Source organism: Somniosus microcephalus, chromosome 12 (genome assembly GCF_052327205.1).
Source record: "Somniosus microcephalus isolate GS21.2 chromosome 12, FLI_Smic_1.0, whole genome shotgun sequence".
NCBI lineage: Eukaryota > Metazoa > Chordata > Chondrichthyes > Squaliformes > Somniosidae > Somniosus > Somniosus microcephalus.
Window position 1 is genome coordinate 1,922,323 of NC_140998.1, and position 26,470 is coordinate 1,948,792.

Below are 26,470 nucleotides of genomic sequence, written 5' to 3' on the forward strand. Positions count from 1 at the left end.
TCTTTGATTCCAGTTTACCCGGGCCAGATCCGTTCTCATCCCACTGAAATTGGCCTTCCTCCAATTAAGTATTTTTACTCTAGATTGTTCCTTGTCCTTTTCCATAGCTATTCTAAACCTTATGATACTATGATCACTGTTCCCTAAATGCTCACCTACTGACACTTGCTCCACTTGACCTACCTCATTCCCCAGGACCAGATCCAGCAATGCCTCCTCCCTCGTCGGGCCGGAAACATACTGATCAAGAAAGTTCTCCTGAACACACTTCAGAAATTCTTCCCTTTCTCTGCCCTTTACACTGTTACAGTCCCAGTCTATATTGGGATAGTTGAAGTCCCCCATTATCACTACTCTATAGTTCCTGCACCTCTCTGTAATTTCTCTGCAAATTTGCTCTTCCACATCTTTCCCACTATTTGGTGGTCTATAGAATACACCCAGTAGTGTAATGGCACCTCGATTATTTCTTAACTCTGGCCATATAGATTCTATCCTTGACCCCTCCAGGACACCCTCCCTCTCCAGCACTAACATTTTCCTTAACCAATACTGCCACCCCACTTCCTATCTTTCCTACCCTATCTTTCCTGAACACTTTATAACCAGGAATATTTAATACCCAATCCTGTCCTTTTTGAGCCAGGTCTCAGTTATTGCCACAACATCATATTCCCATGTGGCTATTTGCGCCTGCAGCTCACTGACCTTGTTTACTAGGCTTCATGCGTTCACATACATACACTGTAAACCTATCTTAGACCATCCTGTGTTCTCTCTTAGTTTGACCCCACCTAATACCTCACTATTTCTTACTTTAGCGCTCTCTGCCTCTCCCAATCCTTTGAGCACTTTATTTCCCCTTTCTAATGTTACATCCTGGTGCCCATCCCCCTGCCAAATTAGTTTAAACCCTCCCCAACAGCACTAGCAAACCTCCCCACGAGGATATTGGTTCCAGCCCTGTTGAGGTGCAACCCGTCGGCCAGTACAGGTCCCACCTCCCCCAGTAATCTGAAGCCCTCCCTCCTGCACCATCTCTTCAGCCATGCATTCATCTGCTCTATCCTCCTATTTCTGTACTCACTCGCGCATGGCACCGGGAGTAATCCGGAGATTCCTACCTTTGAGGTCCTGCTTTTTAATCTCTTTCCTAGCTCCCTAAATTCTGCTTGCAGGACCTCATCCCGCTTTCTGCCTATGTCGTTGGTACCGATATGGACCACAACCTCTGGCTGTTCACCCTACCCCCCTCAGAGTGTCCTGCAGCCGCTCAGTTACATCTTTGACCCCAGCACCAGGGAGGCAACATACCATCCTGAAATCACATCTGCGGCCGCAGCAACGCCAGTCTGCTCCCCTAGCTATCGAATCCCCTACCACTATTGCTCTTCCACTTTGCTTCCTCCCCCCCCTGTACAGCTGAGCCACCTGTGGTGCCATGGACTTGGCTCTGGCTGTACTCCCCAGAGGAACCATCGCCCTCATCAGTACTCGGAACCGAATACTGGTTGGAGAGCGCAATGCACTCCGGGGACTCCTGCACTACCTGCCTGGTCCTCCTCTTCTGTCTGGTGGTCACCCATTCCCTCTCTGCCTGCACACTCCTTAGCAGTGACCACCTCCAGAAACGTGCTATCCACGTAGCTCTCAGCCTCACGAATGAACCGCAATGATGCCAGCTGCTGCTCAAACTCCGAAACCCGGAGCTCGAGCTCCTCCAGCCGACGACACTTCCTGCACACGTGGTTGGCCAGGACATGGGAAGCGTCCTGGATTTCCCACATGGTGCAGGATGTGCATTCCGTGGGACTGAGCTGCCCTGCCATGCCTCTATTTAATAGACTAACTTACAGGAATAAACTTAAGACTAAGGGGGAAAAATTGGGTATTGCCCATTTTGGGGCGCTAATATTGGCTGGGCACAAAGTTTAGCACCCGGCGCTAATTACCGCCTCCTACTGCAAAGTCCGCCTCTATCGGAGGTGATTTGAGCGTTACACACCTCTCAAGGCGCTAACGTCGGGGAGCGAGGCGCTACCTCAGAGCGCTACCGAAGCTCAGGCGATGTCAGTTACCATGGAAGCCAGACAGACTGGCGCCGTCCAGTTCTTAAAGGGGAGGAGCCATCTTGCTGGCCAGCCACACCCTGCTCAGTGCAGCCTTGAATCTCGGCCTGGAGAGACCTCGAAAGCAATTGTGTTGGACGCACTAATGGATAGGCCCAGGGAAAGAGCTTGGCGCTTAGGAATCTCCAAAGTGGTTCTCAGGGTCCAAAACTCCTTTGGACAGCGTCGAATCTCTCCAGACGTCTCTCTCCCTCTCAACCTGCGTGTTCCAAAAATTTTGCTGACAAGAAAAGGTAGGAAGCACCCGCCTTAAAATAGCGCTCCCCCAGCCTCTTTCCGACTTGAAAACGTTCCCATCTACTTGTCGTTCCTAGTGGCAGGCGGTAAGGCAGGGGGCGCGACTCAATATTCGGTCCGGGGTGCTACCGGGGCGCCGCGATCTGCGGGCGCAGGAGCTCGTGGCGGTAGTGTTTAGCGCTGCTGCAAAACGACTGGTCAATTTCGTGAGCAGCGCTAAAATCACCGCGCTCGGGCGCTAAGTTCCTAGCGCCCGCCCCCGGAGGCGCTAACCAACCGAATTCCCGCCCCCCCTCCCCAAGAGTCTTAAAAGTCGGGCCTACCTTTATCTCCGGCTGCTTCCCTCGCTCTCTCAGTTAACGTCTTTATTCACACCATTATCTATAGTTATATTAATTAGTTTATCTAGTTACGTTAGAGAATAAAACACTAATACTCACCCACCAATCACCTACCTGCAGTCCTGTGACGTCACTCCTTGCTTTTGCTGTCGCTCAAAATCCCTCGGCACTTCCCCAGCACTGAGCCTTCTTCCATTCACTTTAATTACTGCCGATATTTCTTTTTACCAAAGTGCATCACCTCATACTGATACTGAAATGCAACTGCCACTTTCTAGCCCATTCCCCTAACTCATCAATATGCCGTTGAAGTTTAATTTGGTATTTTAAAGAATTAATTATACTTCCTATTTTGGTACCATCTTCTTGCAACTCTGTAGGGGTGCCACAAAAGCATTTGTAAGCTTCCTTGATTAGGATGTTATGCTGTGGGACAGTAACAACAATGTGGAGGAGGAATTCCTGGAGTGTTTACAGGATGGTTTTCTGGACCAATATGTCGAGGAACCAACCAGAGATCAGGCCATCTTAGACTGGGTATTATGTAACGAGAAAGGATTAATTAGCAATCTTGTTGCACGAGGCCCCTTGGGTCGGAGCGATCATAATATGATCGAATTCTTCATTACGATGGAGAGTGAAGTAGTTGACTCAGAAACTAGGGTCCTCAATTTAAATAAAGGAAACTACGATGGTCTGAGGAGCGAGTTGGGTAGGATTGATTGGGGAATGGCACTCAAAGGGTTGACGGTGGATAGGCAATGGCAAACATTCAAAGACCGAATGGATGAACTACAGAAGTTGTTCATCCCAGTTTGGCATAAAAATAAAACAAAAAAGGTGACTCAACCGTGGCTAACAAAGGAAATTAGGGATAGCATAAGATCCAAGGAGAGGACATACAAATTGGCCAGAAAAAGCAATAATCCTGAGGATTGGGAGCAGTTTAGGATTCAACAAAGGAGGACAAAGGGATTAATTAAGAAAGGGAAAATAGAATATGAGAGTAAGCTTGCTGGGAACATAAAAACTGACTGTAAAAGCTTTTATAGATATGTAAAGAGAAAAAGATTGGTGAAGTCAAGCGTAGGTCCCTTGCAGTCAGAATCGGGGGAATTTATAATGGGGAGCAAGGAAATGGCGGACCAACTAATTACATATTTTGGTTCTGTCTTCACAAAGGAGGACACAAATAACCTCCCAGAAATACCGCGGAACATAGGGTCTGATGAAAGGGTGGAACTGAAAGAAATCAGTATTTGTAGGGAAATGGTGTTAGGAAAATTGATGGGACTGAAGGCCCATAAATCCCCAGGGCCTGATAATCTACATCCCAGGGTACTTAAGGAAGTGGCCCTAGAAATAGTAGATGCATTGCTGGTCATCTTCCAGAACTCAATAGACTCTGGAACAGTACCCATGGATTGGAGGGTAGCTAATGTTACCCCACTATTCAAAAAAGGTGGCAGAGAAAAAGCGGGGAATTATAGACCGGTAAGCCTGACATCGGTAGTGGGGAAAATGCTAGAGTCCATTATAAAAGATGTAATAGCAGAGCACTTGGAAAGCAGTGACAAAAGGTAAATCATGCTTGACTAATCTACTGGAATTTTTTGAGGATGTAACTGGTAAAATAGGTAAGGGAGGACCAGTGGATGTGGTGTATTTGGACTTTCAGAAGGCTTTCGATAAGGTCCCGCATAAGAGGTTAGCGTGCAAAATTAAGGCACATGGGATTGGGGGCAAGGTATTGACTTAGATAGAGAACTGGTTGGCGGACAGAAAGCAAAGAGTTGGAATAAACGGGTCGTTTTCCGAGTGGCAGGCAGTGACTAGTGGGGTACCGCAAGGATCGGTCCTAGGACCCCAGCTGTTCACAATATATATTAATGATCTGGATGAGGGAACTGGATGTAATATCTCCAAATTTGCAGACGACACAAAGCTGGGTGGGAGGGTATGCTGTGAGGAGGATGTCATGAAACTCCAGTACGATTTGGACAGGTTGGGTGATTGGGCAGAAACACGGCAAATGCACTATAATGTGGATAAATGTGAGGTTATCCACTTTGGTGGCAAAAACAGGAAGGCAGATTATTATTTGAATGGCAATAGATTGGGAGAAGGGGAAGTGCAAAGAGACATGGGTGTTCTTGTGCACCAGTCGCTGAAGGTAAGCATGCAGGTGCAGCAGGCGGTTAAGAAGGCAAATGGTATGTTGGCCTTCGTAGCAAGAGGGTTCGAGTACAAGAACAAGGATGTCTTGCTGCAGTTGTACAGGGCCTTGGTGAGACCGCGCCTTGAGTATTGTGTGCAGTTTTGGTCACCTTACCGGAGGAAGGACGTTCTTGCCATGGAGGGAGTGCAGCGAAGATTCACCAGGTTGATACCTGGGATGGCAGGAATGACGTACGAGGAGAGATTGTGTCAATTGGGCTTATACTCACTGGAGTTTAGAAGATTGAGAGGGGACCTCATCGAAACCTATAAAATTCTGTCAGGTCTGGACAGACTAGATGCAGAAAGGATGTTTCTGATGGCTGGGGAGTCCAGAACCAGGGGTCATAGTCTAAGGATAAGGGGTAAGCCATTTAGGACTGAAATGAGGAGGAATTTCTTCATCCAGAGAGTGGTGAACCTGTGGAATTCTCTGCCACAGAGGGCGGTTGAGGCCAGTTCATTAAATATATTCAAGAAAGAGTTGGATATATTTCTTGAGGCTAAAGGGATCAAGGGATATGGGGAGAAGGCAGGGACAGGGTACTGAATTTGGATGATCAGCCATGATCTCATTGAATGGTGGAGCAGGCTCGAAGGGCCGAATGTCCTACTCCTGCTCCTATCTTCTATGTTTCTATGTTTCTATTTGTTCAACAGTTTCTAAACAAAGTCCAATTAGCTTGCCTGACTGGTTCCATTTAGAGATCAAATAGCGAAGCGATCAACTTCATCTAGCAACATGTGGGTATCTTCAAGGCAAATTAAGTCAGCATTGTGGCAGATAGCAATAGCGTTGATGGCTGAATGTGAAGGGACCCTTAACATTCAGGGGTGATGTCAGGAAGCACTTCTTCACACAAATGGTAGTGGAAATCTGCAACTCTCTCATCCAAAAAGCTGTTGTCAATTGAAAATTTCAAAACAGAGATTTTTGTTTGCCAAGGGTATTAAGTGTTAAGGAACTAAGACGGGTCGATGTAGTGAAGATACAGATCAGCCATGAGCTGGTTACCAGTCCTCTGCAACATAGCTCCTCCACATCTTCCTCGTTCACCAAAACTGGTGAATAGACCGCTTGACGAAATCACGCTGCCAAATCACTCTTTGTTCTAGCTTCCAACGGCTAGGCTCTCTTTGAGTTGCCCAACACAGGCAACTTTCCTTGATTCCTTTGACTTTTCCTCATCAACTTGCTGGGGTGCAGAGTGAATAGCTGACCCTATAAAATCACCACATCAATTCCATCCCAACAGACTGTCAACCAGGATTCAACTGTCCATGTCATAGTTGGGCATTTCTCACCCACGCTCGAATCAGACAGGGACAACGCACCTCAAATATTTACATTATTTTTGTATAATATCCGCTAATTTACTTAGCAATTCCATCCCGCTCATACCAAATTCCCATTTGAAAGTCCTTACTCTGTTTCCATCTCATTCCGTGATGTGCTCTTAGCTCTCAGCTCGAACTCTCACAACGAGCTCTTTTTATATACCTTTCAGACACAAACCAGTTTTAGCCCCAACTACATAGTATCTAATAAGCACCCGGCTAGTTGACTGACAGTTAGCTGCTAACTGACTTGCAGTTACACAGGGGTAAACTGAAATTTAAGCTTAGATTTTAATAAAAAGCACAATGTGTACTGCTTACCCACAAGCCCATCCCCATCTCACCAAATTTCCATTTTAGAGATCTTCATTCTCACTTCGTTATCAACTCACTCCGTAATGTGATCTCCACGTTCTCCAGAAAACGATCATCTCTTGGACCACTGATACTGGACATTTCAATGCCTTTCCCCAGTAACACAATTACCCTTTGGATGAAAAAGCTGCCTGACTTCTTTCTTATTACCACCTTCGTCATTTTTAACTCGAGTCCCTTGGGATGTGAACCCTTCCCCACCAATTTATCTTAATTAACTTTGTCAATCCACTACATAATCTTGAAAACTTCAATTAGGCCGCCTCAAAAGTCACCTCTCATTTCCAACAAACACGATTCCTTTAATCGTTCCTTGCAACATAAATGGACTCCTTCTGTGCTGTAAACCTCTAAGATTCTAGGAACTAGGTGCCATTTCAACCCCCTACTTGGAATCACTGTCGACGCCCACATCCCATGAACAAATTTTAAAAAACTTGGATATATTACATTTGGTCCCCTCATCCAAATCATTGATATAGATTGTGAATAGCTGAGGTCCAAGAACTGATCCTTGCGATCCACTAGTTACATCCTTCCAACCCAAAAATGACCTGTTTATTCCTACTTTGTTTTCTGTCCGTTAACCAATCCTCAATCCATGCTAGCAATGAGCCCCAATTTTGTTTAATAACCTCTTGTGTGGCACCTTATCGAATGCCTTCTGAAAATCCAAATACACCACATCCATTGGTTCCCCCTTATCTATTCTGCTAGTTACAACCTCAAAAAATGAACAGATTTGTTAAACACGATTTCCCTTTCATAAATCCATGCTGACTCTGCCCAATCCTATTATTATTTTCTAAGTGCCCTGTTACCATGTCCTTAATAATAGATTCAAGCATTTTCCCTACGACTGATGTCAGACTAACTGGTCTGTAGTTCCCCGTTTTCTCTCTCCCTCCTTTCTTAAATAGTGGGGTTACATTTGCTATCTTCCAATCCGTGGGAACCGTTCTAGAATCTATGGAATTTTGGAAAATGACAACCGATGCATCCACTATCTCTATAGCCACCTCTTTCAACGCTTGGTGTGGGCATGTACTGAAGCATTTTTATTTTCAACATACTGTAGTAAGATGACATGTCAATGCTAAATTTCATGATGAGGGCGACAATGAAACTTCACCAGTTGAAATTAGCCAATCCCACAGCAGAACAATATTCTTCTGGAACTTCAGCATATGAGAAGACAACAACAATGACACTGTTGCAACAATAGGAAATAATAAAAGAATAAAGGACTGGCCTGTGGACATAGCTTGAATGGTATTGGGAGGGAGCAGGGAGGAACAACCATACAATGTTCAGGATGTCTTCAAATTTAAACACCGTCCCAGTGATTTCCCCTGGCTAGACGATGCATCAATCCTAGAGGTACGTGGAGATCAACAAAAGAGGATGAATGATGTGCAAGTGCGTTGTACCTGTGCAGATTCATTAAGCAGGCCCGAAGACGTTCCCTCAGACTCAGGGTAGGTAAGTTCTGCACCAAATTCAAAGCCAAGAGGCAGGTAACCAGTCATGAAGAACCTGAAAATTAAATAAGAGAGAGTGACAGCATGAGGAACAATAGTTAACTTAACAAGTATCACACAGTATGAACAACAATCCGACAACTTCATGCTCACTTTTATTAATAGCAGCTTTTTATTTCCAGACTTTTTTAAAACTGAATTCAAATTCTCAAACTGCTGAGGTGGGAACTGAACTCATACTCTCTTGATGATTAGTCCAGGCCTCTGGATTATTAGTCCAGAATCACCACTACAGTGGCCTTCTATCCTCCCTCATTTTTTTTATGTTCTCTCCTATTTTCTTCAACCTTGATGCTGTTCTGCATGATGTGCTCTTTCTCAACTTAAAATAATTCTCTCTCTCACACAAAGCATCCCATCTCTGTGTCCAGTGAGGTACCACAGGGATCGGTGCTGAGTCCCTTGCTGATTGTGGTCTACATTAATGATTTGGATGTGAATGTAAAAGGTATGATCAGTAAGTTCGCAGATGACACGAAAATTGGCGGAGTGGTAAATAGCGAGGAGGGAAGCCTCAGGCTACAGGACGATATAGACGGGTTGGTCAGATGGGCAGAACAGTGGCAAATGGAATTTAACCCTGAAAAGTGTGAGGTGATGCATTTTGGACGGACTAACAAGGCAAGGGAATACACAATGAATGGTAGGACCCTAGGAAAGACAGAGGATCAGAGGGACCTTGGTGTGCATGTACATAGATCCCTGAAGGCAGCAGGACAGGTAGATAAGGTGGTTAAAAAGGCATATGGGATACTTGCCTTCATTAGCTGAGGCATAGAATATAAGAGCAGGGAGGTTATGATGGAGCTGTACAAAACGCTGGTAAGGCCACAGCTGGAATACTGTGTGCAGTTCTGGTCGCCACACTATAGGAAGGATGTGATTGCTTTGGAGAGGGTGCAGAGGAGATTCACCAGGATGTTACCTGGGCTGGAGCGCTTCAGCTATGAAGAAAGACTGGACAGGCTGGGGTTGTTTTCCTTGGAGCAAAGAAGGCTGAGGGGGGACCTGATTGAGGTGTACAAAATTATGAGGGGCATAGATAGGGTAGATAGAAAGGAACTTTTCCCCTTAGTAGAGGGGTCAATAACCAGGGGGCATAGATTCAAGGTAAGGGGCAGGAGGTTTAGAGGGGATTTGAGGAAAAACTTTTTCACCCAGAGGGTGGTTGGAATCTGGAACTCACTGCCTGAAAGGGTGGTAGAGGCAGGAACCCTCACAACATTCAAGAAGCATTTGGATGAGCACTTGAAATGCCATTGCATACAAGGCTATGGACCAAATGCTGGAAAATGGGATTAGAATAGACAGGGTTTGATGGCCGGCGTGGACACGATGGGCCGAAGGGCCTCTTTCTGTGCTGTATAACTCTATGACTCTAACCCCACCCCTTCCACCAAGCAGTCTACTCATAGAATGATACAGCACAGGCCATTCAGCCCATCCTGCCTATGCTGGCTCTTTGGAACAGCTTTGTCCCACTCCCCGGCTCTTTTCCCCGTTACCCTGCAAATTTTCCACTTCCAAGTATTTATCCAATTCCCTTTTGAAAGTTAATATTGAATCTAGCTCCTTTCATGCAGCACATTCCAGATCACAACAACTTGCTGCATAAAAAGATGTTTCCTCATGTGGCCTCTGCTTCTTTTGCCAATCACCTTAAATCTCTGTCCTCTGGTTACCAACCCTCCTGTCACTGGGAACAATTTCTCTTTATTTACTCTGTCTAAACCCCTCATGATTTTGAACACCTCTATCAAATCTCCCATTAACCTTCTCTGCTCTAAGGAGAACAACCCCAGCTTCTCCACGTGACTGAAGTCCCTCATCCCTGGGACTATTCTAGTAAATCTCCTCTGCACCCTCTCCAAGGCCTTGACATCCTTCCTAAAGTGCGGTTCCCAGAATTGAACACAATATCCAGCTGAGGCCTAACCAGTGTTTTATAAAGGTTTAGCATAACTTCCTTGCTTTTGTATTCTCTGCCTCTATTAATAAAGCCAAGGATCCCGTACGGCTTTTTTACAGCCTTCTCAACTTGTCCTGCCACCTTCAAAGACTTGTGTACGTCCACCCCCCAGGGGTCTCTATCTGTATTCATTTATAATCCAACAGGGTAAAGAAATGCTGCTACTTACCCCAGCATTCCAGCAGTCAGGAAAACCACCCACAGGTGACCCAAGTTAAGTGTGAACGTGAAGACCACCATCCCTGCGAAGGCAAAGAAGTAAACGGCCAATGTGGTCTGTCTGAGAAAAAAGGAGAAAGATAAACAGTTTCAGAGGATCGCTGTTGTGTTGGCTAACCATATTTAACAATGGTGCATTGTTACCAGTCAGCTTCTGCAATTTTCCAAAGGTAAAAGCCATCACTGATGGTTACTTGCCCACCCATTGCCACCGGCTTTTTAAATGAGTTTCTGCCTTGGATTATCTTTATCTGCAGGGCTCCTGTAAAACTCCCATTACCGAGCAGATGCACTGGGGATGAAGTGGCCTTGATCTGCTTCATCAAATGGACAGTTAGCTTTATTGATCTCAAAGATAAACTGTAGCTGAGTTTCCTCATCTTCCCCATCAGTGACAGTAATTACCCCTGGAGCTGCCTTCCCCTTTTAAAGGAGGCTGCCACATACAGTTTTATTTCCTGTCAGCAATATTATCAAGTGAATAAACATTAAAGCAGACGTCCTAAGTTGGCATTTGCCACACAAACCTTCCTAAACCACACACGACAGTTAATAGAAGCACATTCTTCTGGTACAGTCAGTCCAGCACACAAAGCTCTGCTTCTGTCCACTCTGACTTCATGCAGCCACTAGCTCATGGTTGTGCAGAGCAGGAAATGCTTGTGTTTAATATCTGGGGTAGCCCTTTCAAACTGAGGTCGAGATCCTCACACTCAGCTTTTTGAAGGCAAACCCTGATCAAGTTATTGGCAGCAGCAGCAGCAGCATTGCTTTGTTACATTAAAAGATTAGGCGGCCTGGCATTGTACCAACGTGCTGTTCCGCGGAGTAGTAGGATGCAGGTTCGTGCACTACGATTCTTCATACGCTGAACTCCTGACCTCAGCTGGACCACGAAAGGCAAGGGCACCGAATAGAGAAGAGGGAAAATCGGAGGAAGTCAACTCAGGCCGCTCTTGTGGTCCTTCTAGCACCCAGTTACAAAGTGGATGGAACTGTTCTAACAAGAAAGAATAATCTAGGTTACACTGAGTCCCAGGGATGGGACTGCTACCACAGCAATTAACCACAAGAAGCATTGCAGGGGCCTAGGTGGAGGTGGCCTGCCTGCCCACCCTCTCTCAGCCAAAGAGTGGAGCTGGGGAGGGGAAGAAAAGGAGGCCTAAGAAGGGAAAGATAAGCAAACAAAAATAAAAGCTGTTTGGAGAGCGAGCAGTCATTCCCCACCACAGCAAGCGGTCAGCTCCTGTCACAGCGAGGAAGTGGTCAGCCTGCTGTGTTCCACAGCACCCACACTGAGTAGCCATCCCACAGCAGAGTGACCATGTGGTCAACCCTGCTGTACTCAGCAGCTTCCCGAGCAAGGAAGTGAACATCAGTCTTCACTGCCGCACCCCCCCCCCCACCCCTCCCGACATTACAGCGAGTGTTCAGCCAATCCCCACCAGATCGAGCAAGTGGTCAGTCATGCTGTGTTCAGCAGCATCCAGAGTGCTCCCTGTTTGCATCAGTCACAACTGGTTTCACCCAGATGCCACTGAACAACTGTGCTGCCAGTCCTGTTACACGGAGGGTGCACACAACACTCAGGAAAGCTAAGCATTAGTGACACATACAAAAACATATGCAGACACACAGTTGTGCGAGAGGTTTTTGGAGCAATGGATATCAAACACGATTAAGTGCATTTTCATTTTATTACCATCTTTAATGGTGTGTTGAAACCTCCACAAATGGAAAACTCAATTTGTTTCACACACAGTGCTCAAAATATGTAGAGCATCAATTCAATTTCCCATCAAAACTGACCTAATAAATGGGGCTGTCAAAGCAGCACATCTTAAATGGTGTGCATGTAAATTTAAAGCAGGAGCCTCACAGCAAGAACCCCTTTTAAAATTCAAACAGTTGATCTCAGTGGGTAAATGCACCATCAGTCTGGGAGCAAACCAGAGAGTGCCAAAGGGCCCAGGCTCAATTCCAACCTGTGCGGACGGCTGATCTCATGGTGCACGATGCTGAGCCTTCAAACTCAATCTAGGTCTGCATTACATGAGCTGATCTTAGATAGGGGAGGGGAGGGGAGGGGGCTACAGTAGGCTGGGAGGGGGGTGGGGGGCAGGGAGGGAGGAAGAGGAGAAACGGCCAGCAATCCCACTGGTACCTGTGATCCACTGATCCCTGCTGGAAGGTGCAGCTATGGGTATTAGTTGAGGACAGGATCAGGCTTGTCTGCGATACTCACACCCTCCCCTCAGCTAAATGGCCTGCTGACACTCACTGTCTAGCTCCTATCTGAAGGTGGTACTGGAGAGCTACTGGAGCCTGAGGAACTGCAACGCAACAAGAATCAGCACCTTCAGGGGAGGAGAAATAGTTCTTAGAATTAATGGACATCCCCCTCCCTATTTACTTGGCTTCAATATTTTGTTTAATCAATGAGTACTGATGAAATTGAACCGTTACTGATCCACAGCTTGGGGAGTTCAAGTAACAGACTGTTGATGGCAAAGTAACATTTGTTAATAGTTTAATCCAACTCCTTAACACTGACAGACACAGTAACCCCTTTTAGCAATTGTTCAACATCTCCTGGGGTACTGGCTTCAATTAAAACATAAAAAAATATATAAATGGAAGGATTGTATCAAAAGTAAGATGATCTCAATTCATTCGAAGTACAGTGTAACCAATATGCAGCGAAAAGATTGGTGTACACCATCCAGATTACACAATGTCCAGCATAACGAGACAAATCAGGTCAAACTTTTTTACTTGTTTGTCACAGAACTGAAGAGTGAGATAGAGGAGTGCCAGAGAGTGAGGAGAGGCGGAGAAAGACGGTAACAGAGGATTTGCAAACACATCAAATAAAAATATACTTATGTTACATGTTTGTTTGTGGGGGTGGGGTTGCTAGTGCTGTTGGGGAGGATTTCAACTAATTGGCAGGGGGATGGGCACCAGAATGTAGCATTCGAAAGGAGAAACAAAGTGCACAAAGGATGGGGAGAGACAGATAGCACTAGAGTAAGAGTGTGGTATTAGGTGAGGTCAGACTAAAAGAGACTACAAGAAGGTCGAAGATAGGTTTACAATGCATGTATGTAAACTCACGAAGTGTGGTAATAAGGTTGGTGAGCTGCAGGTACAGATAGTCACATAGGAATATGATGTCATGGCGATAACGGAGACCTGGCTCAAAAAAGGACAGGATTAGGTACTAAATATTCCTGGATAGAAGGTGTTCAGGAAAAATAGGGAAGGAAAGAAAGGAGGTGGGGTGGCAGTATTAATTAAGGAGAATGTCAGCAAAGTTGAAGCCCAAGGAATAAAAGGGACTGGCAGCATGGATACAGAATTGGCTAAGTGACAGGAAACAGAGAGTAGTGGTGAACGGTTGTTTATCGGACTGGAGGAAGGTATACAGTGGTGTTCCCCAGGGGTCGGTACTAGGACCACTGCTTTTCTTGATATATATTAATGACTTGGACTTTGGTGTTCAGGGCACAATTTCAAAATTTGCAGATGACACAAAACTTGGAAGTATAGTGAACAGTGAGGAGGATAGTGATAGACTTCAAGAGGACATAGACAGGCTGGTAAAATGGGCGGACACATGGCAGATAAAATTAAACGCAGAAAAGTGCAAAGTGATACATTTTGGTAGGAAGAACGAGAGAGAGGCAATATAAACTAAAGGGTACAATCATAAGAACATAAGAAGTAGGAGCAGGAGTAGGCCATACGGCCCCTCGGGCCTGCTCCGCCATTCAATAGGATCATGGCTGATCCGAACCTAGACTCACGTCGACTTCCCTGCCCTCTCCCCGTAACCCCTAATTCCCTTATCTGCTAGGAAACTGTCTATCTCCGTTTTAAATTTATTTAATGTCGCAGCTTCCACAGCTCTCTGAGGTAGCAAGTTCCATAGATTTACTACCCTCTGAGTGAAGAAGTTTCTCCTCATCTCAGTTTTGAAAGGGCAGCCCCTTATTCTAAGATTATGCCCCCTAGTTCTAGTCTCACCCATCAGTGGAAACATCCTCCCCGCATCCACCCGATCAAGCCCCCTCACAATCTTATGTTTCGATAAGATCGCCTCTCATTCTTCTGAATTCCAATGAGTAGAGGCCCAACCTACTCAGCCTTTCCTCATAAGTCAACCCCTCCTCTCCGGAATCAACCGGGTGAACCTTCTCTGAACTGCCTCGAGTGCAAGTATATCTTTTCTTAAATATGGAAACCAAAACTGCACACAGTATTCCAGGTGTGGCCTCACCAGTACCCTGTATAACTGCAGCAAGACCTCCCTGTTTTTATACTCCATCCCCCTAGCAATAAAAGCCAAGATTCCATTGGCCTTCCTGATCACCTGCTGTACCTGCATACTAACCTTCTGTGTTTCATGCACCAGGTCCCCCAGATCCCTTTGTACTGTAGCACTTTGCAGTTTCTTTCCATTTAGATAATAACTTGCTCTTTGATTTTTTCTGCCAAAGTGCATAGCCTCACACTTTCCAATATTATATTCCATCTGCCAAATTTCTGCCCACTCACTTAGCCTGTCTATGTCCTTTTGCAGGTTTTTTAAGTCCTCCTCACTCACTGCTCTCCCTCCCATCTTTGTATCGTCGGCAAACTTGGATGCGTTGCACTTGGTCCCCTCCTCCAAATCGTTAATATAGATTCTAAAGAGTTGGGGTCCCAGCACTGACCCCTGCGGAACACCACTAGTTACTGATCCTAAAGGGGAGGCATGAATAGAGAGACCTGGGGGTATATGTGCACAAATCGTTGAAGGTGGCAGGGCAGGTTGAGAAAACGGTTAAAAAAGCATATGGGATCCTGGGCTTCATAATTAGAGGCATAGATGTACAAAAGCAAGGAAGTTATGATGAACCTTTACAAAACACTGGTTTGGCCTCAACTGGACTATTGTGTCCAATTCTGGGCACCGCACTTTAGGAAGGATGTGAAGGCCTTAGAGAGGGTGCAGAAAAGATTTACAAGAATGGTTCCAGGGATGAGAGACTTCAGTGACGTGGATAGACTGGAGAAGCTGGGGTTGTTCTCCTTGGAGCAGAGAATGTTGAGAGGAGATTTGATAGAGGTGTTCAAAATCATGAGGGATCTAGACTGAGTAGATAGAGAGAAACTGTTCCCATTGGTGGAAGGGTCGAGAACCAGAGGACACAGATTTAAGGTGATTGGCAGAAGAACCAAAGGCGACACGAGGAAAAACTTTTTTACTCAGCGAGTGGTTAGGTTCTGGAATGCACTGCATGAAAGGGTGGTGGAGGCAGACTCAATCACTGCTTTCAAAAAGGTGTTGGACAAGTACCGGAAGGAAAAATTTTGCAGGGCTACGGGGAAAGGATGGGGGAGTGGGACTAGCTGAAGGGCTATGGGGAAAGGATGGGGGAGTGGGACTAGCTGAAGGGCTATGGGGAAAGGATGGGGGAGTGGGACTAGCTGAAGGGCTACGGGGAAAGGGTGGGGGAGTGGGACTAGCTGAAGGGCTATGGGGAAAGGATGGGGGAGTGGGACTAGCTGAAGGGCTACGGGGAAAGGGTGGGGGAGTGGGACTAGCTGAAGGGCTACGGGGAAAGGGTGGGGGAGTGGGACTAGCTGAAGGGCTATGGGGAAAGGATGGGGGAGTGGGACTAGCTGAAGGGCTCTTGCAGAGAGCCGGCACAGGCTCGATGAGCCAAATGGCCTCCTTCTGTGCTGTAACCATTCTATGATTCTATGTAATCTGCCTGGTTTACCCAACTTTATAACCCATATCCACTGAGTAGAATAAAAGCAGAAAATGCTGGAAATACTCAGCAGCATCTGGTCATCGACCCGAAACATTAACTCTGTTTCTCTCCACAGATGCTGCCTGACCTGCTGAGTATTTCCAGCATTTTCTGCTTTTATTTCAGATTTCCAGCATCCGCAGTATTTTGCTTCTGTATTAGTGTTTAATCCACTGAGTAGGGTGTGCTGTATCTGACTTTTAAAAAGGGTCCATTTATGTCCTAGAGCAAAGAAGAATGGAAGACGACAGGAGAGGCAGCAGAAACAGCGAAGGAGATCACTGAGAAGAAGGAAACCAGCAGTTAGAGTACAAGGGTTGATTCTGTGATCCGATGCTTGCAGATAATGCAGCTTAGAATAATTAAAATTAATTGTAGAAAAATCAGCAGCTTGGTGCCAGCAATTTCCTAAGATGCACTTGCTGTGAGTGCAGGATTGCAAAATCACCCTTATAAAATACAGGTCAGAAATAAATGCATAAACTTAAAATAACAGGTACCAAATGATGAAAACAGGGAATAAAGGAAGAGGCAGAGCAGAAATTGAGTTTTACATTTTTCAATAATAAGTATATATTTATTAATGGAATTCTAAATACACTGTAGCTACTGCTAACTTCTCATTATCTTTCAGCACCATATTTTGCAAGCTGAAGGGTTTAAAAATCATGATTGGCCCAGCGAGCACAGAATTCCCTGGAGCTGGCAATATAAGGGTTAAAGGTTTCATTTTTTTGCTGGTTTACAATTGTTCAATATGAGTGATGACATCAATTGGTTACAACGCAGCACTTGTGCATGAGATGACCAGGATGGAAACAACGCCTTCTCTTTCACGGAATTCATTCACCCCAGCACAAAATAACACTTGGCAAACATGAGGACAATACCCATTTAAATTGAAACCAAATCCCATTGATTTACATATCAGGTGCAAGGGACATGCTTGGGTGGTGAATTGTAGCTGAAAAATCTGCTTGTGATGGTGGGCCCACAACTCTGCTATTGCCGACACATGCACAGACAGAGTCAGAGAGAGAGAGAGAGAGACACACACACACACAGGGACAGTCAGACAGATACAGAGAAAGAGATACAGACGTACAGAGGGGCAGAGAGACGCACACAAACAGACAGAGAGAGGCACAGACAGAGAACAAGAGACACAGACAGAGAAACAGACTGACAGAGAGAAAGACAGAGACAGACACTGAGACAGAGATGGAGCAATAGAGCAAGAAAAATAAATATTAGTACGAGGAGATAAAGAGACCAACACAGACAAATTACCTGTAGTGGGAAGAAAAAGAAAGAAAAATAAAAGTTAGCCAATAAGACAGAGATAATGTTCTGAGTGTGCCCCAAGCAGGAGCCTAAACAACACCACAATATTATCAGTTCATACTTTTTCCATTATAAATGGCGCAATTTTTAAAAATTCATTAAACTTAAGGATGTTGGTGCATTCGGCACTCCCAGGGCAAGCACAGCGGTTAGATTGTGTAAAACACCCTCTACACTGTCCTATCAAACACTCCCAGGGCAGGTACAGCACAGGTTAGATACAGAGTAAAGCTCCCTCTACACTGTCCCATCAAACACTCCCAGGGCAGGTACAGCACGGGTTAGATACAGAGTAAAGCTCCCTCTACACTGTCCCATCAAACACTCCCAGGGCAGGTACAGCACAGGTTAGATACAGAGTAAAGCTCCCTCTACACTGTCCCATCAAACACTCCCAGGGCAGGTACAACACGGGTTAGATACAGAGTAAAGCTCCCTCTACACTGTCCTATCAAACACTCCCAGGGCAGGCCCTGTATTTCACCAGTGTGATATTCTTTCCATTTTCAATACCGATCATGCCATGGGTTCTCCTAACTGGTTATTTTGCATCAGGATCCTTACTGCCAACAGACTTTCAATCTTGGCTTTATTCATATCTAAGTCATGGGCTGGAATGTTATGTATTTAACCTGCCCCGAGTGGTTGGGGGGAGGGGGAGTGGAGTGGCCAGGAGAGCACGGGACACATGGAAGTCTGCGTGTGATGTCATGGACGGGCGCCGCGCCCATGTCAGCCTGATTGACAGGCTGGCTTCCAGTCGTGCGGGGAACCCTGGACAAGAGGCCGTAACCACGGGTAGGTGTTTGGAGTGTGGGGGGGGGGTGGGGGGAATCAATCCCCGGGGTTCTCCCGTCCGAACCCCGTCTCTGCACCGACACTCCCCGTCTCTCAGCACCACACACACTCCCCCACCGCCCCCCCCGTCTCCCCCCCCGAGACACACTCCCCGTCTCCCCCGCGAGACACACTCCCCGTCTCCCCCCCGACACACACTCCCCGTCTCCCCCCCCGAGACACACTCCCCGTCTCCCCGCCGAGACACACTCCCCGTCTCTCCCCCGAGACACACTCCCCGTCTCCCCTCCGCCGCCGAGACACACTCCCCGTCTCCCCCCCCCGAGACACACTCCCCGTCTCCCCCCCGAGACACACTCCCCGTCTCCCCCCCCCCGAGACACACTCCCCGTCTCCCCCCGACACACACTCCCCGTCTCCCCCCCGAGACACACTCCCCGTCTCCCCCCCGACACACACTCCCCGTCTCCCCCCCGACACACACTCCCCGTCTCCCCCCCGAGACACACTCCCCGTCTCCCCCCCCGCGAGACACACTCCCCGTCTCCCCCCCCCAGAGACACACTCCCCGTCTCCCCCCCGAGACACACTCCCCGTCTCCCCCCCCGACACACACTCCCCGTCTCCCCCCCCCGAGACACACTCCCCGTCTCCCCCCCCCCCCCCCGAGACACACTACCCGTCTCCCCCCCCCGAGACACACTCCCCATCTCCCCCCCGCCGAGACACACTCCCCGTCTCTCAGCACCACACACACTCCCCACCACCCCCCCCCCCCGAGACACTCACCGTCTCCCCCCCACCCCCGAGACACACTCCCCGTCTCTCAGCACCACACACACTCCCCACCACCCCCCCCCCGAGACACTCACCGTCTCCCCCCCCGCCCGACACACACACCCCGTCTCCCCCCCGACACACACTCCCCGTCTCCCCCCCGACACACACTCCCCGTCTCCCCCCCCACACACACTCCCCGTCTCCCCCCCCACACACACTCCCCGTCTCCCCCCCACACACACTCCCCGTCCCCCCCCACACACACTCCCCGTCTCCCCCCCGACACACACTCCCCGTCTCCCCCCCGACACACACTCCCCGTCTCCCCCCCGACACACACTCCCGTCTCCCCCCCCGACACACACTCCGTCTCCCCCCGACACACACTCCCCGTCTCCCCCCCACGAGACGCACTCCCCGTCTCCCCCCCCACGAGACGCACTCCCCGTCTCCCCCCACCCCCCGAGACACACTCCCCGTCTCCCCCCACCCCCCCGAGACACACTCCCCGTCTCCCCCCACGCCCCCGAGACACACTCCCCGTCTCCCCCCACCCCCCCGACACACTCCCCGTCTCCCCCCACCCCCCCGAGACGCACTCCCCGTCTCCCCCCCACCCCCCCGAGACGCACTCCCCGTCTCCCCCCCACGAGACGCACCCCGTCTCCCCCCACCCCCCCACCCCCCCGAGACGCACTCCCCGTCTCCCCCCCACGAGACGCACCCCGTCTCCCCCCACCCCCCCACCCCCCCGAGACGCACTCCCCGTCTCCCCCCCACGAGACGCACCCCGTCTCCCCCCACCCCCCCACCCCCCCCGAGACGCACTCCCGTCTCCCCCCGCCCCCCGAGACACACTCCCCGTCTCCCCCCACCCCCCGAGACACACTCCCCGTCTCCCCCCCACGAGACGCACTCCCCGTCTCCCCCCACCCCCCCGAGACGCACTCCCCGTCTCCCCCCACCCCCCCGAGACGCACTCCCCGTCTCCCCCCACCCCCCCGAGACGCACTCACCGTCTCCCCCCCCACCCCCCGAGACGCACTCCACGTCTCCCCCCTCCCCAGAGACGCACTCCCCGTCTCCCCCCTCCCGAGACGCCCTCCCCGTCTCCCCCCTCCCCGAGACGCCCTCCCCATCTCCCCCCGAGACGCCCTCCCCGTCTCCCCCGCCACGCCCTCCCCATCTCCCCCCCCACGCACTCCCCATCTCCCCCGAGACACACTCCCCGTCTCCCCCCGACACACACTCCCCGTCTCCCCCCCACCCCCGAGACACACTCCGTCTCCCCCCGACACACACTCCCCCGTCTCCCCCCCACCCCCGAGACACACTCCCCGTCTCCCCCCCCCCGAGACACACTCCCCGTCCCCCCCCCCGACACACACTCCCCGTCTCCCCCCACCCCCGAGACACACTCGCCGTCTCCCCCCCCCACGAGACACACTCCCCGTCTCCCCCCCACCCCCGAGACACACTCCCCGTCTCTCCCCCCCCACACACTCCCCGTCTCTCCCCCCCCACACACTCCCCATCTCCCCCCACACACTCCGTCTCCCCCCCCCCACACTCCCCGTCCCCCCCCCACACTCCCCGTCCCCCCCACACACACTCCCCGTCCCCCCCCACACACACTCCCCGTCCCCCCCCCACACACACTCCCCGTCGTCCCCCCCACACACACTCCCCGTCCCCCCCACACACACTCCCCGTCCCCCCCCACACACACTCCCCGTCCCCCCCCACACACACTCCCCGTCCCCCCCCCCACACACTCCCCGTCTCTCCCCCCCCCCACACTCCCCGTCCCCCCCCCCACACACACTCCCCGCCCCCCCCACACACACTCCCCGCCCCCCCCCCACACACTCCCCGTCCCCCCCACACACACTCCCCGTCCCCCACACACACACTCCCCGTCCCCCCCACACACACTCCCCGTCCCCCCCCACACACACTCCCCGTCCCCCCCACACACACTCCCCGTCCCCCCCCCCCCACACTCCCCGTCCCCCCCCACACACACTCCCCGTCCCCCCCACACACACTCCTCGTCTCCCCCCACACACTCCCCGTCTCCCCCCACACACTCCCCGTCTCCCCCCACACACACTCCCGGTCTCCCCCCACACACACTCCCCGTCCCCCCCCCCCCACACTCCCCGTACCCCCACACACTCCCCGTCTCCCCTCACACACTCCCCGTCTCCCCCCACACACACTCCCCGTCTCCCCCCACACACACTCCCCGTCTCCCCCCACACACACTCCCCGTCTCCCCCCCCACACTCCCCGTCTCCCCCCCCCACACTCCCTGTCTCCCCCCACACACTCCCCGTCTCCCCCCACACTCCCCGTCCCCCCCACACACACTCCCCGTCCCCCCCACACACACTCCCCGTCCCCCCCCACACACACTCCCCGTCTCCCCCCACACACTCCCCGTCTCCCCCCCACACACACTCCCCGTCTCCCCCCACACACACTCCCCGCCCCCCCCCCACACACTCCCCGTCTCCCCCCACACACACTCCCCGTCTCCCCCCACACACACTCCCCGTCTCCCCCCACACACACTCCCCGTCTCCCCCCACACACTCCCCGTCCCCCCCACACACACTCCCCGTCCCCCCCACACACACTCCCCGTCCCCCCCCACACACACTCCCCGTCTCCCCCCACACACTCCCCGTCTCCCCCCACACACACTCCCCGTCTCCCCCCACACACACTCCCCGCCCCCCCCCACACACTCCCCGTCTCCCCCCACACACACTCCCCGTCTCCCCCCACACACACTCCCGGTCTCCCCCCACACACACTCCCCGTCCCCCCCCCCCACACTCCCCGTACCCCCACACACTCCCCGTCTCCCCCCCACACACTCCCCGTCTCCCCCCACACACACTCCCCGTCTCCCCCCACACACACTCCCCGTCTCCCCCCACACACACTCCCCGTCTCCCCCCCACACTCCCCGTCTCCCCCCCCCACACTCCCTGTCTCCCCCCACACACTCCCCGTCTCCCCCCCACACTCCCCGTCCCCCCCCCACACACTCCCCGTCCCCCCCACACACACTCCCCGTCCCCCCCCACACACACTCCCCGTCTCCCCCCACACACTCCCCGTCTCCCCCACACACACTCCCCGTCTCCCCCCACACACACTCCCCGCCCCCCCCCACACACACTCCCCGTCTCCCCCCACACACACTCCCCGTCTCCCCCCACACACACTCCCCGTCTCCCCCCACACACACTCCCCGTCTCCCCCCACACACTCCCCGTCCCCCACACACTCCCCGTCCCCCACACACACTCCCCATCTCCCCCCACACACACTCCCCGTCTCCCCCCACACACATTCCCCGTCTCCCCCACACACACTCCCCGTCCCCCACACTCCCCGTCTCCCCCCCACACACACTCCCCCTTTCCCCCCCCATACTCCCCGTCCCCCACACACACTCCCCGTCTCCCCCCACACACTCCCCGTCCCCCCCCACACACACTCCCCGTCTCCCCCCACACACACTCCCCGTCTCCCCCCACACACACTCCCCGTCTCCCCCCCACACACTCCCCGTCTCCCCCCCACACACTCCCCGTCTCCCCCCCACACACACTCCCCCCCCCCCACACTCCCCCCCCCCCACACTCCCCGTACCCCCACACACTCCCCGTCTCCCCCCACACTCCCCGTCTCCCCCCACACACTCCCCGTCTCCCCCCACACACACTCCCCGTCTCCCCCCACACACACTCCCCGTCTCCCCCCCCCCACACTCCCCGTCTCCCCCCCACACACACTCCCCGTCTCCCCCCACACACCACTCCCCGTCTCCCCCCACACACTCCCCGTCCCCCCACACACACTCCCCGTCTCCCCCCACACACACTCCCCGTCTCCCCCCACACACACTCCCCGTCTCCCCCCACACACATTCCCCGTCTCCCCCCACACACACTCCCCGTCCCCCCCCACACACACTCCCCGTCCCCCACACTCCCCGTCTCCCCCCCACACACACTCCCCCTTTCCCCCCCCATACTCCCCGTCCCCCACACACACTCCCCGTCTCCCCCCACACACTCCCCCTTTCCCCCCCCATACTCCCCGTCCCCCCACACACACTCCCCGTCTCCCCCCACACACTCCCCGTCCCCCCCACACACACTCCCCGTCTCCCCCCACACACACTCCCCGTCTCCCCCCCACACACTCCCCGTCTCCCCCCCACACACTCCCCGTCTCCCCCCCACACACTCCCCGTCTCCCCCCCACACACACTCCCCCCCCCCCACACTCCCCGTACCCCCACACACTCCCCGTCTCCCCCCCACACTCCCCGTCTCCCCCCACACACTCCCCGTCTCCCCCCACACACACTCCCCGTCTCCCCCCACACACACTCCCCGTCTCCCCCCACACACACTCCCCGTCTCCCCCCACACACACTCCCCGTCTCCCCCCCCCACACTCCCCGTCCCCCCCACACACACTCCCCGTCTCCCCCCACACACACTCCCCGTCTCCCCCCACCACACTCCCCGTCTCCCCCCACACACACTCCCCGTCTCCCCCCACACACACTCCCCGTCTCCCCCCACACACACTCCCCGTCTCCCCCCACACACACTCCCCGTCTCCCCCACACACACTCCCCGTCTCCCCCCACACACACTCCCCGTCTCCCCCCACACACACTCCCCGTCTCCCCCCACACACACTCCCCGTCTCCCCCCACACACACTCCCCGTCTCCCCCACACACACTCCCCGTCTCCCCCCACACACACTCCCCGTCTCCCCCCACACACACTCCCCGTCTCCCCCCACACACACTCCCTGTCCCCCACACACACTCCCCGTCCCCCACACACACTCCCCGTCTCCCCCCACACACACTCCCCGTCTCCCCCCACACACACTCCCCGTCTCCCCCCACACACACTCCCCGTCTCCCCCCACACACACTCCCCGTCCCCCACACACACTCCCCGTCTCCCCCCACACACACTCCCCGTCTCCCCCCACACACACTCCCCGTCTCCCCCCACACACACTCCCCGTCTCCCCCCACACACACTCCCCGTCTCCCCCCACACACACTCCCCGTCCCCCCCACACACACTCCCCGTCTCCCCCCCCCACACTCCCCGTCTCCCCCCACACACTCCCCCTTTCCCCCCCCATACTCCCCGTCCCCCACACACACTCCCCGTCTCCCCCCACACACTCCCCGTCTCCCCCCACACACACTCCCCGTCTCCCCCCCACACACTCCCCGTCTCCCCCCCACACAATCCCCGTCTCCCCCCCACACATTCACCACCTCCCCCCACACACTCCCCACCTCCCCCCACACACTCCCCGTCTCCCCCTACACACACTCCCCGTCTCCCCCAACACACACTCCCCGTCTCCCCCAACACACACTCCCCGTCTCCCCCAACACACACTCCCCGTCTCCCCCTACACACACTCCCCGTCTCCCCCTACACACACTCCCCGTCTCCCCCTACACACACTCCCCGTCTCCCCCTACACACACTCCCCGTCTCCCCCCACACACACTCCCCGTCTCCCCCCACACACACTCCCCGTCTCCCCTCACCGCCCCTCCACTCTCCCCAAATAACCAGCCACGAATGGGTTCAATCCCTGGAACCTTCTTTCTTGAAATCATCGGCCAAGAACGTACAATATTTTTGTGAATGATCCTTTCCAGATGTATATTCAATCTTAAGCCCTTTAACTTACCAAGTTGCTCTGCCACACTGACTTCAAAATCCTCTGGGAAATTGGTTGTATTGGAAAAATTGGATTGCAATTCTGTTCGTTCAGATGAATATCTCTAGACACAATGGTTTAATATTTTAACTATTTTATCTCCTTTATTTAAGAACGCTAACTTACACACTTAGCACTCTTTTCTTTCACTGTCTGATACTAATTCATTATAATGCTCAACTTCCTCGTTATTTTTAATCATAGGATGCTCTCTTCTCCTGGGATGTTTTATTTAACCTGTTTCAGTATAGACAGTAGAGCAGATTGGAGAACAGACACTTAGCAAGCTTCCCTCGTCTTATAGTCCCATCTCTGAGTCACACTACCAGTTCCCCACCTTTTAATCGTTGTGTTTATCCTAAATATTGCCCACTTACTGCTATCTTGACAACTAGTGAAAACAATTGATTATTTACCCTCTCGGAACCATTCATAATCTTGTCCAGTACCAAGGAGAGAAAGTGTAAGAGTAACAAGGCCAGGTTAAAAGAGAAAAAAGAGGAGCGAAAGATGGTAAACGCAGTTTCTAATGTTACCCATTTCAAATGAGCATTAAAGGCCAGATTCTCATATGTCAGGAACTAGGTTTTAGCAGCAGTGTCAATTTGTTTTTAATGGCAGGCACTGTAATCTATGGGTTTGCTTTCAGTACCCTCTCTGACTTGATTTAATGGAACTGGATGAAGGACACGGTTATCACGGATGTTAGCCGAGATGGCCTTCCTTCATCTGCAAGTATGCCATTCACTGTAGCTACAGGCCCAAGGACAGTTAACTGAAAATGACTTTCAATATATGCCCTTATTAAAATGTTTCTCAACAGCACATAGTTTCCCCATCAAATTCTGCGCTTCTCTTTGAAGGTGCTGACTCATGTTAGGCTCCAGCAACCCTCTGGTACCTCACCCAAGTGGCCATTCTTTGTATGTGAAACACAGGGACCATCAGATAATGTGCGAAACAACTAATCGAATGCTGGGATGCAGCACCAGAACTGCAGAGTCCAAGTCCGCAGAAGTTATGTGGAGGCTTGACGTGCACTGGTCTGACAACACTCTGGCTGTGGTCACCGCTCCACAAAGTGATTTACTTGTACTGGAGAGAGCAGCAATAAGTCTGATCCCAGCGGAAAGGGGCTGAGCTGTGAGGAATGAGAAGCTTAATTTCTACAGTCTAGAAAGTAGGTGCTTAAGGAGGGACCTCATCAAAATACAGAATATTAACTGGTATATTGAATTACAGTGAGATGCTATGATGGGAGAGTTAGGATGGGCTTTAATGGGAAAATTAGGAAGTTAGAGAGATGGGCTTTAAATGGGAGAGTAAGGATGTTAGAGAGATGGGCTTTAATGGGAAAATTAGGAGGTTAGAGAGATGGGCTTTAAATGGGAGAGTAAGGATGTTAGAGAGATGGGCTTTAATGGGAGAGTAAGGATGTTGGAGAGATGGGCTTTAAATGGGAGAGTAAGGATGTTGGAGAGATGGGCTTTAATGGGAGAGCAAGGATGTTAGAGAGATGGGCTTTAAATGGGAGAGTGAGGATGTTAGAGAGATGGGCTTTAAATGGGAGAGTAAGGATGTTG

The 26,470-nt window shown here is 51.8% G+C and overlaps 2 protein-coding genes across 4 annotated transcripts in view; both read right to left on the reverse strand.

Moving 5' to 3' along the window:
* flvcr2a (FLVCR choline and putative heme transporter 2a) overlaps positions 1-26,470 on the reverse strand; it is a 238,658-nt gene that overhangs the window by 32,954 nt on the left and 179,234 nt on the right. For 2 of the 3 annotated variants that reach the window (XM_086002524.1, XM_086002523.1), the window contains exons 6-7: positions 10,317-10,427; positions 8,068-8,173 (exon numbers count right to left, since the gene is read on the reverse strand). In XM_086002524.1, the coding sequence (XP_085858650.1) occupies positions 8,068-8,173; positions 10,317-10,427 (217 nt within the window). Of the gene's footprint in view, positions 1-8,067; positions 8,174-10,316; positions 10,428-18,202; positions 18,209-26,470 lie in introns of all 3 variants that reach the window. The other variant, XM_086002525.1, reaches the window with a different exon arrangement.
* Positions 11,180-26,470, reverse strand: part of LOC147108980 (uncharacterized) — a 29,901-nt gene continuing 14,610 nt past the window's right edge. The window contains exon 3 of the mRNA XM_086002527.1: positions 11,180-11,361. The gene's annotated coding sequence lies outside the window, so the exon portion shown is untranslated. The remainder of the gene's footprint in view (positions 11,362-26,470) is intronic.